This window comes from Lontra canadensis, unplaced genomic scaffold (assembly GCF_010015895.1).
Source record: "Lontra canadensis isolate GAN:19392208 unplaced genomic scaffold, GSC_riverotter_1.0 scaffold22, whole genome shotgun sequence".
Classification (NCBI taxonomy): Eukaryota; Metazoa; Chordata; class Mammalia; order Carnivora; family Mustelidae; genus Lontra; species Lontra canadensis.
In genome coordinates this window covers 3,809,413-3,826,759 of record NW_022631016.1, presented here as the reverse complement: position 1 = coordinate 3,826,759, position 17,347 = coordinate 3,809,413, and the positions used below count along the sequence as shown (strand labels likewise).

The following is a 17,347-nucleotide window of genomic DNA, read 5'->3' as shown; positions in this document are numbered from 1 at the left end:
GAGCAGCCAGCTGCCACCATTCCCGGACCCGTCTCCCCAAGCTCCCCACACTCCCACCGTACGCTCCTCCCACAACAGACACAGCCAGGATTAGTCTATCCTCCAAAGGGCCAAACATTCCTACTCTCTGGTTCTTCCTCCCCGTTTCCGGGCACAGAACATGTCCAACTCTGGCTGCGCAGCCTTCCATCCCCTTGCTTCCAGGTCACTCCCCTGCAGGCGTCCAGCTCCAGCACAGCAGAACTGGCGGCAACTCCGGGGAGCGACCTCCAAGTACCTCCTGCAGACATGCCCTCGTGCCTGGGCTGCATCTGGGATGCTGTTACCAGGTGAACGAGCTCTACCTCTTTCAACAGTATGCACACTGACACTGCCCCTTCCCACACAGCCCTCTCCCCATCTCTGCTCCAGAAACCCCCCACACCCCAGTGCAGCCCCTGCTGTTTTGGCTGAGCTGCCCCCGTCACATGGCACAGCAGGAGAGCCGGCTCCTCCACCGCCTGGCCTCCTTCTGACCACCACGGTCGTGGTTCTAAAATCCTATTGCACGTGTCCCCCTGCAAGCCCCATGCATGCCTGCATCCCCAGCTGACACTGACACGGCACCCCCCAGCCCCCCGGAGCAGGGCTGCTTGGTTTCTTTCCTTTGCTATTTTGCAGCCTCCCCGCCTCCTCCACCTCTGCAACCACCACACTAAAAACCTCACCAAATGCTGCTCATCGGCCTCCTAACGTTTCTCAAACCAGCCCCACCTCCTGGACCCCAGTGCCGCTGCGGGGATGAGATGTCGAGAAGGCTGGAAGCTGCTGATTCAGTCAGGGATATCCCCCTATGCTCTTACCTCTGTCCAGATTATCCCCACTCCCTACTCGATCACACAGAGGCTAAACGGAAACTTGCAACTGAACGTCTATCATTAAATCCACTTCCCAGATCCACCAAGGACTTCCTACTGCCCTCACGATAAAATGGAAAGTCCTAAGGACACAGACGGCCTCTGCTGACCTGGTAAGCATGAATGTTCTCTGGCACAAGCTCACCTTCAGTTCCATGACCCTGTGTAAAGAGGTCCTCCACCTGAAGCACCCCACCCTCTTGAACACTCAGCTGGGTCCCGTCTTCCCAGAGCATTCCTGCCCTCCTTGGCCTCCCTCAGGAGCCAGCCTCTGGCCTGGGTCCTCTCCACCTGGTGTGCCCCCAGCCCGGCAGTCTCTACCACAGCTGTGCGATCATCTGCTCCTTCCCCCGCCCAACTGCCACACAAGATCCAGCCAAGTGGTAACCACGGACTAAGTCACATCCGTGTTCCCAGGCCAAGCACGGCCCTGGAACAGAAGAGATGTACACTGCTTCCTGAAGAAAGGGAGTGACTCAAAGCAATGCATTTATCTGCTCCTTAAGCCAAAAAGCATACAAATCTGCTTCATCAAGACTTCACTGCCTAAGAATTTACAATAAACCACTCTGCAAACACATGAAGAGGAGATGAAGTCATCAAACGGAAGCGGGGAACCTGGCAAACACAGGTTAATGGGCATGTGTGCTACGTACATGGATTCCCCATCTCGGACAAGCTCCACCCTGCAACCATGCCTTAATGCATTCACTGCGTTAGGTTCCAGGCAGCAGAGAGAAGAGCAACTCGAACACGGTCCTCCCACAGGGGAATGTGAATTAGGTTGCGGATAAAGACACACAGAATGCAACCTTAAGTGAACATGTCATGGGCTCCACGTTCTTGTAAAAAGCATGGGCATGCCCTCGTCAATGCTCACATCTGCCCCCAAGAAAGTCTGGTTTGAACATCACTGAGCAGCACTCCCTGAATACAGCCAACATTGTCAGCATGAGCAATGTGCCCGCATGAGAACTCAAATGCCAAGTGCAAACTCACAGGTGCCAGTGAAGAAGGTAACGTGCTCAGGGGTGGCAGGGACACCAAAGGGGGTGACGGCACCGGAGACAACAGAGGAGGGGGAAGTCTGAAGAAGTCAACTGCAGCCTGGAGGTCTTCATCCAAACAGTGATCACGATCAGAGAAGTCAGTACTGTCCTCGTCAGGCCTTGGCACCTCAAGTTCAGGAGGCCGGCCCTCATTAGCTACGTGGTCATTGCAGTGCGCGGCTCCACTGTACTCGTGTCTCCCCACACGTCTACATGCAGAGAAGTCACCCTCTATTTCCATGGACAGTTCTGCCAGGCATGTCTGCACAGCTGCGGCTCGGAGTGGCCTGCCTCCTGCTGGAGGGGGCACACCATCGTCCCTGGACTCTGTGGGCCCCGGGTTTTCTTTGGCAGGTTTCTCTGTGGGAGAAAAAAAGTTAAGTATCAAATATACATAACATTAAGAAAACTTAAAAAATTACCCTAAGTATTCAAAACGCCTGCTTTATTGAAGAAACCCAAAAAACAAGAACATTTTTTAAAAGACACCCATTCCCTTTCTACTGAATAATCACTCTGTAAGACCTAAACACATTTCATGTAGGTACACTTCCCTCACAATAAGCAGGACAAGAAGAAGGGCAGGTGGGTGGAGGTGATGCCCTGTGGCCCACGGGCCTCAGGGCGCACGGGTGGAAAGGTATCGCGGTGGTGGGAACGGGCCTTGTTGGCACACTCCCCATTTCAGTAACTATCTTTCCACACAACCAGCAGCATTCGGAGACATCTTTGTGCAGAGAGACTGACAGGGAACACAATTTCCTCTGTCTGCAAAACAATAAAAAACCAGCCAACGGTGAAGTGTGTAAGCCTGGCGATTCACAGACCTGTACCCCTGGGGATAAAAATATATGTTTATAAAAAATAAAATTAAAAAAAAAAACAAAACAAAAACCAGCCAACGATCAAGCCTACCCAATAACCACATGTGTACACTGCTGCAATGAAGAAACTCAACTAGGTCACATACAGACGTCGCATTACGGTGCAATGGGAAAGTTACTGTAAAAAGCCAGTGGTTTGGGGGTCTTGATTTTGATGAACTGCCGTGGTGCTAATTATCAGTGAAGATATTTGTGTCCTGGGAAGTAACCACAAATAACCATTCTTCATACTCGAAAGCTGGACATAAGGACTCAAGGCTCCCTGGAGAAGTGACTGACGATAGGGCTGGGGAGTGGAAAATACAAACAGGGCCTGAAACATCTTGCAGAGCCAGAAAGAAGTTCTCAAAACAGGTTGGGGTAGGGCCCAGGAGCCAACCCGAAAACAGTCCCAACAACCAAAGCTGGAGCAATATGAACGATGAAATAAACAAAAGTTACGAAGTACAGAGCAGAGAATAAAGAGTTCCAATTAATGAATGTAGAAGGAACAGAGAATTACAAAATCACTAGCAGACCACGCAGCAATTGTGGCATGCAGGCTTTATCGGTGGACGCTAGGATCAGCAGGCCAGAGCAGGGAGAAAGTGACCAACTGCAGAGCATCCACGTGTCTCTCTCAAGATAATTCACAGTAACGTAACACTGGGGAAGCCTGGCAGACACCACCTTAAACAAGCACGTCCACTGTCACCCCATGTCATCCATCCCGCCATTCCCTCCCCGGTACAGTGTCCAGAGCAGAGCACAAGGGTACCATTGCAGAGTTCTTGCTGGAGAGAATCAAGCTTCACTTAATATGAGAAAAGAGCACACAAGACACAACTGAAAGGTTTCGTACAAAATGATGCTTCCTCTCTGAAAGTAGGGAAGACAGGAGACAAAGAGACGCGGATGCACCACCGAATCTGGGGGCCGAAAGGCAGAAGGCTGCTGTGCAAGGTGGGCTCCAGGGACCAACACGCACCCAGAGACATGCATGTGAGCTTTCACTTAGCTAACCGTCTCGCACCAAGGGTTAAGTTTAGGGGAATCTGGACTCGGAGTCTAAGAGAATTTCCTGCACTATTTTTGTAAACCTTCGCATATAAAAACAAAAAATTACAAAAACAAAAAGAGTATGTTTTAAGACTGAAGATTCCAGGGCACAAAAAAAAAAAAAAAAAAAAAAAAAAAAAAAAAAAAAGATTCCAGGGCGCCTGGGTGGCTCAGTGGGTTAAGCCTCTGCCTTCGGCTCAGGTCATGATCTCAGGGTCCTGGGATCGAGTCCCGCATCGGGCTCTCTGCTCAGCAGGGAGCCTGCTTCCCCCTGCCCTTTCTCTCTGCCTGCCTCTCTGCCTACTTGTGATATCTATCTGTCAAATAAATAAATAAAATCTTTAAAAAAAATGATTAAATAGGGAGCCCTTTTAATAATATCTTAACATAAAATCAAGTGCTTAGAATAAAACATGGCAACTAGCTGGTGAAGCCGACTGAGAAAAGGCCCGGGCTACTTCTGCCTGAGCAGATGAGGACTTGGACCCTGAGCCTCAGAGGCTGGCTCAGGAGACCCAGGTGCCACCTGCTTGTATCAGCAGTGTCACCACATGGCACGTGGCAACTGACTGAACAGCGCCCCATCCAACAGGCCCCTCTCCATCTCACAAAATCTCACGGAGTCAAGCACAAATGAGAATCAGCAACTTGCCTGGTAACACTTTTCTGAGGGAACTCTGCCTTCTGGAGCCTGAGAGAGAAAACTAGGTACACGTCTCTACAGACTCAGATCCTCGGCAATCTGTGAACTCATAGCAGCGAATCGTAAGAAACCAGTATAATGGGGGGGGGGGGAGTTAAGTAAGGAGCATTTTGATCTTATGCATGACAGCTAACTTCTCCCCATCCACTCTGGGATGACTAATACCTATTTCCAAAGCTTAAATCCTAAGTAGGGTGTAACTGAGAACGTGGCAGAAGGCCTCCCCAGCTTTGCCTGCAGATCAAGAGAGCCCACAGATGAAGCCAAACCTGAAAATGAGCGGACAGTGCTGCAGAGTACTGATCTGATATGACAGCATGAGAGGAAACCACTGCTTATCGGACAACACCAGTATTCTAAAGGAGACCGCGAACGTACAGCAGACAGTTCAGCCAAAGGAACTGGTTACAAAAGTAAACCCAGTGAGGCTGCTACCGGACAGAGGATACCGTGAAATGATCCGGAAAGCACCACGCCTCCGCAGTACTCCGCATGTCCCTGCCACACGCACTCCACTACGAGTCCTTCCAGCTTCCTCGCACGTCCTCTGACGAAAGCCGCCATTGAACAGTACAGGCCAAATGCACTTACTGAGACGAGAAGCCACGCTGAAGGGGAAGGGGCTCTGTAACTGAAAGTACCCGTTCCAATTTATCCCATTCTTTCAAGGTCAGATTCAGGAGGCAGCAAAGGCTGAAGGCATATAATGCCCACGGTAAACATTTCTACTTCCATGCATGAAATGTACTTCTGGAAGCTTCTCTCTCACCTGTGATGCATCGGCTGCCTTCACCAGGTAGTCTGTGTGTTGTGTTTATGCAGAGCCAGAGCTCCTTCAGAAGTAGCTTTACTTTTCCTGCACAGAAGAGTAGAGTATTAACGACATGTCATTTGGCTCAATCTACAAAAGGCCGACACACACTCCTGGGAAATCAGGATCTCTTAGGGGCTGGGGAAACAGCTAGGGACCAAGGCTTCTTCCCCAAATCCAACCACTGTGCATAAATCGCTAAGCTGCTGGTGGGAAGGCCTGTAACGCTCCGGCTGAACCATGAGGACAGGCTTGTTTTTTCCCCAGGGGTGAGGGGAATGGGAGGGCACAAGACTCATAAGACCAAATCTACTTGCTGGTAAAAGTCTTTATCGCCTATTTGTATGAATGGACCATACACTTTCTACAGAAAGTGGGGAGAGATGAGGGACAGAAGCACAGATATAGTGTCTGATATAAGAAACGCTGGCTCTACGTTTACTGCAAACAATAGCAGAAAACACCCCTCAGTGACATGAGGGTGTCAGAGAACTCATCAGAACTGACCATGCTGGGGAGAGCGTCCAATTCATGATCTCAAGGCTGTGAGTTCAAGCCTCACGCTGATGTAGAGATTACTTTAAAAATCTTAAAAGACAAAAATCAAAAGACAAAAAAACTGGCCATGTTGTAACTAATCTGGGGGCTTTGTGGAGAATAGAAGATTCATTAACAGTCTTAAGGGGTTAACAGGGTGGAAGACAGAAACGTGTGTGTATAAACAGGTGGAAAGGAAGAGATTATCGCACAAACAGGCAGACTCACAGAGAAACATAAGCTTTTAAAAGGGAAGTGAAAGCCTTGGAATTTTTATACATTTTCAAAGGGATTAGGATTCCTAGAATAGTTGAGAACCACTGGTTCAGGTTGAAAGGTACACATTTCTACAGATTTAGATCCTCGATGATCTGTGAAGTCCAATCGTTTTAAATACAGCAAGCCTAATGAAATTCATATAACTAAGAAGTGACACTATGGTTTTACAGTGAGTTTAACATTAATATGTATACACATTCCCAAAAAACTGCCAGAACAAAAAATATTCATAAAATTTAAGTATGACTAGCTTGTGGCCAGATATGCATAAAAAGACCAACCGCACTAATAAAAATTCAACTAAAAAAAACTTTAAGTATTAGATAATTTCAGGCCTTCTCAGGTTCTATTATAATTTCCCTTAAGTTCTTAAATTAGCCTGAAGCATTTATTGAAAATACTGAAATCTTTAATCCAGTTCTAGAGAAGATGAAAAACCAACCTTTTAACCCAAAATATCTGCAAGAACTCACATATTTTGAAATAGGTCAGCCCTATTTAAGCTGGCCAACTCTATCACTCCACAAAGAGCGCTGTCCCCAGAAGAGCGGGCCAGGGTAAGTGGTGAGGACACAGTCACAAGGCAAGCTTAAAAGTCTCCCATTTCCAACCTCTCGGAAGCCCAGTCGACTTCTGACTGTCATTGTGTATGAGGCACACCCACTCTCGAGTTTGAAAACTCTGTGATCAAGTAACTTATCTACATTGTGATTTAACCTACCCAAAAGCCTGCTTCCAATTACTGTAATCCCCTTTGCTTAAATGACCTGACCAGGATCCCTGCTTATTACGTATACCCAAAGCAGCAAACAAGGAACCTTAAAAAAAAAGAGAAAAAGTTACTTTTCTATTCCTATGGAAGCTATTAAGCAGAGCTATGCCTTTTCTGAGCACTTGTTCACTACCTCTAATCTCACAAAACAGAACTATCCATTCCCAATAAAGCAGGAAAACACAAACACCACCCCTCCAAAAAAACCCCGCACTGTGGCTTCATTACTTAGCTGTGAAGAGAAAAGCTCATTATGTTGAACCGCACACCTTCCCCCAACCCCCTACAATCCTGCCCGCATCAAAACCTAAGGCGTCCATGCGTGTCCCTGTACTTGTCTGCTCCGCTGGCCTGTCCGGCGTCACACAAACGCCACGCTCCCACAGTGAGACCGTCTCAACTGTGTTTTACAACCTGGGTGGGCATGAGCCCAAGGTATTTCCCTTTTCAAAAACCTGATTATTCCAAACATCTATTCTTCTACCCTGATAAGCCTAAATTTACCATCTGCTTGCCCTTTCCCATCTAAAACTCAGTGGGATTTGAGTAAGACTGGATCTTTAGAAATACGTCTGGGGAAACCTCCCATCTTTATGCCGTGAGCCTCTGATCCAGTAACAATGTTCACTCCCGTGTTCTGGGCTTTCACACTCTTCCGCAGCTTTACAGGCTTCTTCAGAGGCCTTGCACACGGCTCTCAGATTTTTCTCTTCCTAGACGCGTTGATCCCATTGCCTTAACAGGTGGTTCTCATCCCGTCCTGATTCTGATAGGCTGAGGACAGTGCACTCGATGTGCCCAAAGCCTGTACCACCACTCTGCCACACTCCTGTACTTGTTTTCCAACGGAGTCTACCGAGACAGTCTCATCATTTGAAACCATGACAATTCTGCCTCGTCCTTATCAGTACCCACAGCCCCTGCTCTTCCATGAGGGCTCTGCTGCACAGCTCGGCGGGGCATAATAAAGTGCATAATAAAGAATGGAGGTAACCAGAAGCACCCGTGCCTACTTCTGACGGTAAAGACCAGGCTCTTCAGCTTCCACCTTTCTCAATTTCCAAACATGTTTTTCTACCATTGCCTCACCAAATATTTTTTTATGAAAAGTGGGTGCCGTATTGAGATGATTGTATCATTTTTCTCTTAACCAGTGGTAGTGGTCTTCCTGAGATAAACCCTTAAATCATAATGAGTCTGTATATTCTACTACTCCGAGAATGGAGTTCTCAAAATTTCGTTTGGTATTTTTGCAGCTGTGTTCCCAACTGACAGCGCGTGTGTGTGAGTGTTGTGTGTGTGTGTGTGTGTCACTCTTAGCTGGTTCTGGTATAGGGCTATTTGAGTCTAAGACAATGACATGGAAAGAAGTCTAAGTTTTTTCTAAGTTCTCAGACACACAAAAGAACAAAAAAGACATTAGTTTGACTCACTGAAGCCTTTATAGAACTCACTTGTAAGTCATTTGGATCTTGTATGGTATTAGATCTTTAACTAATTTTTTTTCATTTCTTTTGCATTATTTTTCTGTTCAGGTTTCCAACAACCAACCCAAGTCAATCTGAGCATGTTTCCTTTGAAAATGGTTCATTTCACAAACAAGATTCAATTGGAATATAAATGCGTGAATTTGGAAATTCTCTCATTGTGGCTTTTTCGTAGCTTTCCCAGCCATGAGGCCTTTGTGTTTCTGTTCCTTCCTTTCTTGATCAGACCTGCCGAAAAACTGTCGGTTTCAACAACCCTGCAAAGTTCCGGCTGTTTGTTCTAATGGGCCCAAATCAACAACTTCTCCTTCTTTCCATTTCCCTCAGTTTTTGTTGCATTTTCCTACTTTCCTGTCATTCTTGCTTTCTAAAATAATCACGTAAGATCACTCATTCCAGTGAATACCACACTGACAATATCTCAGAGACTTTAATACTGCCCTACAGTTGTTTATTTCAGTTTTTATGTTCTCTGCTACCCAAAAGGAGTTGGTTTGTGTTAATGCATGCTCACTTACCAGACAGACGTGGAAAGTTGTGGGGTTTGGGGGGGTTCGAGGGGAGGGAGAGATTTTTATTAATATCTTATTAAATTTCAGTATCATAATAGTATCTCATATTAGGCTGGAGTTTCTGCTGTCTAGCAAACAGATTTCATATATGTCTGAAAGTATTTTAAAGAATCCTAGGTGTGTGCTTTAAGAGTTAGGTGTAAGTCATCCATCCTGAAATTACAAATCCAATTCCACCCATTCTGTCTGCTTTTACAGATGACAGCATCTGAGAAACACACTAAAGCCTCTCGCGGAAACAGGCGACTACTCCCTCCAGCATTTCCAGGCATTTTACCACAGAGTCTCACATTCTTAGTCTATGACACCAGCATCTCCTTGGTGAACTGCATCTAACCTGGATATTTCCTTTTAATCCATGTAAACTCATTTCTAGGCTTGAATTACTTTGTGCCTGGTTACTACTTTCAAGTCAGCATTTACTCCAAATTTCTCTATCCATCTCCCTACATTCAATCTTTCCATTTCATTTGATTTTAAAAAATACTTCCTACTAACATGCCAGAAATAAAGACCATACACAAAAGTTATGCTCAACACCTGACAGGCCTTTCTAATAGAAATACTGCATGTGTGTCCTGCTCTGAGATGTGTCCTTCAATCATTTCTTGCTGACCTCCTCTCCTCAGGGCTCTGGCCTCCCCTGGAGAGGTCCTGATAGGTGACCAGTGCGACATGTATGATCTTGTTTTCCCACTGGCTCAATTTCACTGCAGCAACAGATTCTCTAAGGACAGTAACTCTATTTTTAATATTTTCTCCCCTCCCGTTTGTGATTTAATACCATCTCCTCAGGGTTTTTTCCTGGGTACCTTTCTTCCCCGTGACTGCTGCTTCTCAGTTAGAGATGAAAGCGGAGGCCGGCCATCTCTGGGAGCCAGCGTGCACTTCTTCAGCCTACATTCCTCTGGTAATACAAGAAGGTGCTCACTTCATGGACCTATGGGGCCCTGCCTTCGGGGGGAAGGGATGCAGAGTGAAACAGTTACGAGGATTTATATGGAGAACGTTAAGTATCTCATCCTCTGTGAACAGGAGTGGCTATCCTTCAAAGCTGGTATAATTACCCAATTTTCTGATTTTCTTATATCCACGCCCACTCAGAGTACCTCCTATGTCGCAAATGACACTTCACAGAACTAAACTTCAGGCCACAACGTGTGGATAAATGCCAGAAACTGTTTCTGAAACCAGAAGGCTATACATGTATTTTTCAACCTGAATCTATTACATGACAAACCACTAATGAATGTCCTGCTCCATCTCCCATGCCCTGCACCTCTGATCTTAAGAAACGCAGGGCTCCTACAATCAAATTTGCTTTTTGAAGCCTGCTATTTTTGCTATAATTTTGGGTTTCATCACCAGCTGATACCATCTGCTTTATTTTTCCTCCACTGGTAGTAAACTTTTTAACTCTAAAGGAGAGTTTTTTATTGTTGCTTTTTGTTTGTTTTTTTTTTTTTTGGTATTGTCTTATTTTCTGACATCGCTAATGGATTTAGAAAGAAGGAAAGGCAAATGTGGCATTCAGGTGGCCTTTCAAAAGGTGAAGTCAACCCAATATACTTTCGCACTTGTCAATTTCTTTCAGAAGTACAGATGAGCCTTGGACATGGAGGTCAGAGGCGCTGACCCCCTGCAGAACTGAAAATCCATCTGTAACTCGGACTCCCCTAAAACCTAACTACTAATAGCTCCGTGTGAACCAGAACCTTTCCTGGTAACACAAAAGGCAATAATATGTATTTTATACACCACATACATCATATACTATATTTTTACAATGAATAAGCCAGAAGAAAGAAAACTGTTAAAAAACCGTAAGAGAAAATACATTCACGGTACTGCACTGTATTTATAGGAAAATACCCACATAGAAGTGGATATGCATGCAGTTCAACCCAGCGTTGGTGAAGGGTCAGCTATATGGGAGAAAAGTATTAGTGATATACCTAGTAATTCGGAATTAAATCCCCCAATGTCCACAGGTAAATAATGAACAGATTCCTAAAGCCTTCATGTATTTACCTGGAAGAAGTAAAATGTGCAGCAGACAACACTCACCCTCTTGGCGAGGGCAGAGAAAACAGAATGCAGGGATAGAGAGCGATTCCGAGGACACAGTGGGAGGGTCCGGTTTTAAACAGCAAAGCTTGAGAACCCTCAAATCCTAAAACAAACCCACCAGCCCAAAAGAGAAGGTGACAAAAGCAGCTGAGCACTGGCTGGGAGCACGGAGCCCGGCGAGCTGCCACTTCCCTGGGCTACACTTGTAACTCAAAGACTAGCCTTCCACATGGAGGGGCGAGGAGAAGAGGGTTGAGGCACGTCCTATGCAGCAGCAACTGTGGGAAACAGCAAACCAGTGCCCGGGCAACTGAAGGGTGTTAACTAGTAAAACCTTTAGCCCAAGAAAAGGTGATCTTGTGTTCTGAATTAAAACAAAAGGACAGGACGAAGAGAAAGGGTAAAGGAGGCTTGTAAAGAGACGCTATATCCTTGTAGGAACAATGGAAGTGGTTTCAGTAATCTCCACTCAGAGGAAAAATAACACATTGGTGACATAAAAATACCATTATTTCCTTATTTATCATTCGAATGTCATCTCTACCAAGAAAGTAAGACAGGTAGAGCAGAAATCCGTATCTCCTTTTTAAAAATGGAGAAAGAAAGGCAGAGAAGTAAATGGCCAAGGATCACACAACTAATAAAGAGAAATATTAAAGCAAACGCTTCAACTTCTCAGCACCCAGTGTTGCATCTCCTCGCCTGCAAGAAACCACACCGCATGACAAAACAAAGACCAAAGCGTCTGTGACTCCCCGTTCCACTACTACTGTCTTACGTCCCCTAGAACACTTGGCCTTCCCTCCAAAAATACACTGGAGGGCTTTGATTCCAGTTTTCCTGCTTGACCTTAACAATTTTTATATACTTGGCACCCAAGAAATTTTATAAATTCAAGTGGCAAACTGTAACCTAATGAGAAAACTATACTTACTGAAAAGTATGGAAATTATGCCACAGACTGGTTTCTTTCCCAAGCAATACTGCTGTTGACTCTCATTCATCGGATTATTTGACCAGACAACAAGGTGATATAATACACACAACAGATCACACAGAGATGTAAAATGGGTTATGACTTCTCTAACACGAACATCTGCTAAACCCAGAAGTTCTTCAATCACAGGTAAGAGCAACAAGCAACCTCCCAGACCACCGGAAGTAAGGCACAGAAATTCGTAAGAAATCTGTAATATACTCACTTTTATCTATGCTCCCATAAGAATCACTTGAAATTTGTGTTCCAATATGCCTCAACTCTAAAATCATGGGGAAAAATACAGTCAATAAAGGGTATCGCATATCAAAATGGAATTTTCAACAGTACGTGGACACTCACCCTTTTCATTTTTCTGTTTAGAAAATTCATCGAGCCGTTCCTGTGGAAACAAAGCGCTGACAGGGTTTGAAAGGGGCAGGGATGCAGGCATGACATACCCGATGTGAGGGGGTCACTTCCACCAGGCGGCCCAGGTCCTCACTCCCGCACGACAAGGACGCTATGGAGCCCTGAGGCCACAGGCGTCACCTGGGTGCACACTATTATCTATTACCTGTGTCTTCTTAAATTCCTTTTCAAGTATTTTCTTCTCATTCCTCAGTTGCTTGAAGTCCTGCGTCTGCTTGACAGCAGCCTCTTTAAAGACACAGTGAACGAGAGACACGGCAAGAATTTACCGACTTCACAGCCACCCCTAAGAAGACACTCAAAATATCATCTAATGAGAGCGTTTCTCTTTTCATAAAACTTTGAAACAAATTTTGTAAAAAGTTACTGTCCCTTCAGCACCTCCTCGGTCAGGGATAAATGAAGGAACACGGTTTGTTTAAACTATTAACCATAAAATCACTGACTTGGCAGAGGCCCCAAGACACCTTGGCAAATCCCAGCACAGGCCAGTCCAAGCCTTCTGGTCAGACAAGAACCCAACACACATGACCTCTCTAGGAGGGCACTGTTCCCTCTTGCTCTTCAGCAAGAAGCATCATTCACGTTTCAGAGACTTTAGAGCTGTGGGTTCATCTAAGAATATAGTCAATACTATCCTCTGCATTGGGGAAGTGGGACAATCTTCTCCATGCTTCTTATATTGTTACTTCTTCCTGGAATTCCCATCAACAAGCTGATAGTTCTAGCTGCTAATGCCTTTGCTCTAGATCTACTTTTAAGGTATTGTTTTAGCTCTTCTCTGGATCTTCAGCAAATTCTTCAGTCTGGTTTTTGATTCTGAAGCTCAAGGTCCAAATACATTATTAAGAATCTAGCCAGTATTAACTTTACCCAGTACATTCAGACACAATTGCCATGAAAACTCAAATCCCATAAAACACCACAGTAACAATTCTTTCCTGACTCCTCCACTGAGCTTGACTGTTTCTTTACCTGATTATTATGCCACATCACTCACTAGGGAAAAATATTTTTGTCACATGAGAAGTAAAGGCTGCACTTCCCTTCAAAGGAAATCTGTCCTAAAAGTTGCACATAGTCTGAAACACACAGGCACCTCAAATCTCTTTAAAACACTTCCTTAGAGAGACACTTATCTCCACACACCAGCAAGAGAAAGCCATACTCAAAAAGAACAGTGATGCCACATTTACTGCCATATTGTGCTTGTGCAAAACCCAAATCAGAGGAAAAATTGTTAACAAAGTATCTGTACAGTTTAAATCTAAAAACCTGGGCTCAATATCTAGGTAAATTCAAGACCGGAAGTATTTTCAGCAAGTTCTTGCCTATATGCCCCAAACCAGCTAAATTTAAATTCTTACTTCACACTCTACATGAAAAATGAACCATGCTCTGAGGCAGAGTACCAGCAGCATGTCATCACTATCTGAAAACATCAAATCTCCTGGTACTAAAGTAGTAACCTTTTCTTTCTATTAACCACTTATTTCAGGAAAAAATGAGAAAGCCCCATAATATTCAACTTTCAAAATTAAATCCCTTTACTGATTGCTGATTTTTAAGGTACAAATATGGACTGTCGTTATTTTGAGTGCACAACATTTCAAAGATTTTCCACATGTCATTCCCATATTCCTATCCAGGAACTGAGAGGAATATTCAAACTTCTTAACGGTGCTCTTAGCATGGTCATTCAGGGTACACCCTCAAAAACATGATGACCCAGCTGCTGGTCAAGTCCCACAGCTCTGCAGTCACCAATGATCTGTGCACAGACCAGTGGCTTCCATTAGCTAGATAACAACAGTGCCAGTTACCTTCCAGCTTCTTCACCTTGGCTTCTAGTTTCTTCTTCCTGAGAAAACAATTTCATAAATAGTAAAACCACATATATGTTATATATATACACATATACATTAACATATATATGTGGGTGTATATATAGTATATACACACAGTTTATGGCACATTTTTTTTAAATTAAACTTTTTTAAGTTAGTAAAATTGATATAACAAAGAAATGTCGGTCATGATGGGCACTGTGCATCAACCACTGAAATTGTCAGCAACTGTTCTGAAGGTAGAGTAAACTAAGAGAGAACAGTACACTATTTAGTTTATAGTATTTCTAGAAAGAAATCTGTGTCTTTCTGTCATGCCACATCTGGGAGTCTCCCTGAGCCACAATGGCCTCATGTCCAGGCCAAACTGATGCACCGCACTGGCCTCCTAGAACCAGTCCAGCATGGCCACTGTCAGTCTTGGGAGCATGTGTGGTGGTAGTGATCACAATTCCATCTTACGGGAAGAAGAGGCTGGAGAGCTGCACCAGTTGTCAGATAGATTTTTGGGTCAAAGAAGGCAGGTAACTCTGAGAAACTCTCTGAGGTACCATGACATCACGCCTACATTAGACTACTGTGTGTGTAGCTCACAAGCTCTGTGAATCATGTGACTATCATCACTTGGATGCTTTCAAACAGCTTTTTATTAACGGTAACAAAGACACCCATGCCACAGCACACCTGTTAAAGTCCCGGTACAGAGGAAGGAGCTGACGATCATGTTTGAAAACACACAGACATGTGTGTGCGTGCACGTGTACAGACATAAAACATTTCCTACGGAGTTCTTCCTTTGTGCAGCTTTTTAACATATCAAGACTTATCAATCCTCCTTCTAATCCTCCAGGGGAGGTCTAATTTCCACTTGACAGACCTCTAGACTAATGTTGAGTGCCTAACTAGTTTAAGCTCACAGTTACAGCCCACAACCCAAAGACAGAGAGGACAGAGTACTGATCTAAGAACCAGCCATTTTCAGCCACGAAAACCGAATGTCGACAGTCATTTTAGAACTTACTGAGCATCAGTTTTCAAGCATTCTTCTTTTACACGTGCATATTCCTGGTGAGTATCTTGGTACAACTTGAGAGAACTCTAAGAAAAAGATAGCTGTTGTCAATTTGAAAGTCACTGACCACCGGTGAGAATTTACTTTGAACTTTGACCTTGATAAGTGAAATTATTACCATTTTCACCAGTAAGAAAATCAACCAAATGAGTACATATATTAGACGGGAAACCAAAGCAAATTTTTTGAACATTTTAATAGAGATAATCAGATGCTTAACAGATGTAATATGATTAACAGTCTCATCAAACAAAACTATGCAAGTTAAAATGTACTAATTTTAGGACAACTGCACATCTTCCTAAGACTGAATAGCCAATATTTTCCTCAACCAGTTAAAATTCAACAAAATCTAAAGAAATTCTAGAGCTCAACAAATATAAGCTATCATTACTCCTACACAGAAATATAAAGCAAATCATTATATTTAACGATCACTGGGGAAAATGTGCTACCGTCACTCAGTAGGTACCTCCTGACAGCCACGACGGGAGGGGAAAGAATTTGTTGCCAAGCACTGTATCCTACTACAATGTGCATATGATAGGTCTTTAACGGCCACAGACCGGATGGACTTTATGACCCCCTTTAATAGGGGGGTCTGAGGAACCAGAAGCTGACTTATTTTTCCAAAGTCACAGAGAATGAGTGACTAATCAGCATTTCACATGGAGGTCTGACTCCAGTGTTCATGCTTCCTCTCAGACAGAGCTGACAATATTGTTATATACTGGAATCAGACAAAATTCAATGTTGTGGTTGTTTCTGTTTAATCTTCTTCAAATAGTTACATATATAATGAAGACTTTCTACAGAAGGAGGAAAGCCAATCACTGCTCAAGTACGTAGGACCTCAGCCCGGTGCACAGCATTACATGAACAGCACCTGTCGAAGACTGAGAGCCAGACTCCAGCATGAAAAGTGCTCACTGAACAGGCTGAGAGGCAGGCATCATTGCAGCTTAGATAGGATATGTATCATGAAAACCAACTCACTTCATTGGCCTTCGAATTATGTTATCTGTAAAAGCTATGAATTCTCTCCTAAGACTCCTGAAAAGAGTAAACCAAAATTTATAACAAGCAAGTTTACAGCATTTTTTTTGTATTGCCCCCAAGCTTACAGCGTTTTAAATAACTGTTTTACTACACCTTGATTTTGAAACAGAGAACAAGATCTCTCCACCTTTAAGTTTAAATTTTTGCAGATTCTTTCACACTTACAGCAAGACCAGTGTGAAAAGGCAACCAACGCAGGACACACAGAGCCCTAAGAATTCCCAGCCAGAAGGTTCCTGTGCAGAACCTCAAAGAGCACATAAGCGACTAACACACCATCAGAGAGCTAGTAATTACTGTGAGGACCAAGCCGTTAATTAACACGTTCGATGTTCTCTAAACGGAGGCATACACTTAGTGATTCTTGAGTGCCCCTTGTTTCTTCTGTTAAGACATAAAATACCCCTCATACCGATGACACTGAATAAACAGATGTTACTTTATGGAAGATAAGCTTTTGTAGGGAAATTCCTCTGGGTACCTTCTTCTCCTCCAGCTCTGCTTTTAAAGACCCCAATTCTTCCTGACACTTCTGCAGAGGAGAAAGTTTTTGGAGCATCTGTTCCACCTGGTGATGCAGGGTACTATTCTCTCTAAAGATGGACAAGACATTAGCGTTATTACACAGAAGCCCCGACAGCGATTAACTACGTCGACTACTGCTACTGTATTGTTTCTAACTTGCAAGAAAAAAGGAATAAAACAATCTCTCTTTTTAATGCCTTCTTTTTATACCAACATGATTTTCACACTGCTCTTTATTCTTTGACATTATAGTCTGCTTCTAATAAAATTACATGAAAAACTACTTGAGAAGTAGATTCTCAGTCTGATGGACAATATATGAAAGGACAATATGCCAA

General features: G+C 44.0%; 1 protein-coding gene across 1 annotated transcript in view; it reads right to left on the bottom strand.

Moving 5' to 3' along the window:
• Window positions 1-17,347, bottom strand: part of ICE1 (interactor of little elongation complex ELL subunit 1) — a 56,640-nt gene that overhangs the window by 22,771 nt on the left and 16,522 nt on the right. Inside the window, exons 5-12 of the mRNA XM_032861848.1 lie at window positions 16,966-17,077; window positions 15,375-15,451; window positions 14,330-14,367; window positions 12,652-12,734; window positions 12,438-12,477; window positions 12,301-12,357; window positions 5,340-5,426; window positions 1,896-2,305 (exon numbers count right to left, since the gene is read on the bottom strand). Of these exons, the coding sequence (XP_032717739.1) occupies window positions 1,896-2,305; window positions 5,340-5,426; window positions 12,301-12,357; window positions 12,438-12,477; window positions 12,652-12,734; window positions 14,330-14,367; window positions 15,375-15,451; window positions 16,966-17,077 (904 nt within the window). The remainder of the gene's footprint in view (window positions 1-1,895; window positions 2,306-5,339; window positions 5,427-12,300; window positions 12,358-12,437; window positions 12,478-12,651; window positions 12,735-14,329; window positions 14,368-15,374; window positions 15,452-16,965; window positions 17,078-17,347) is intronic.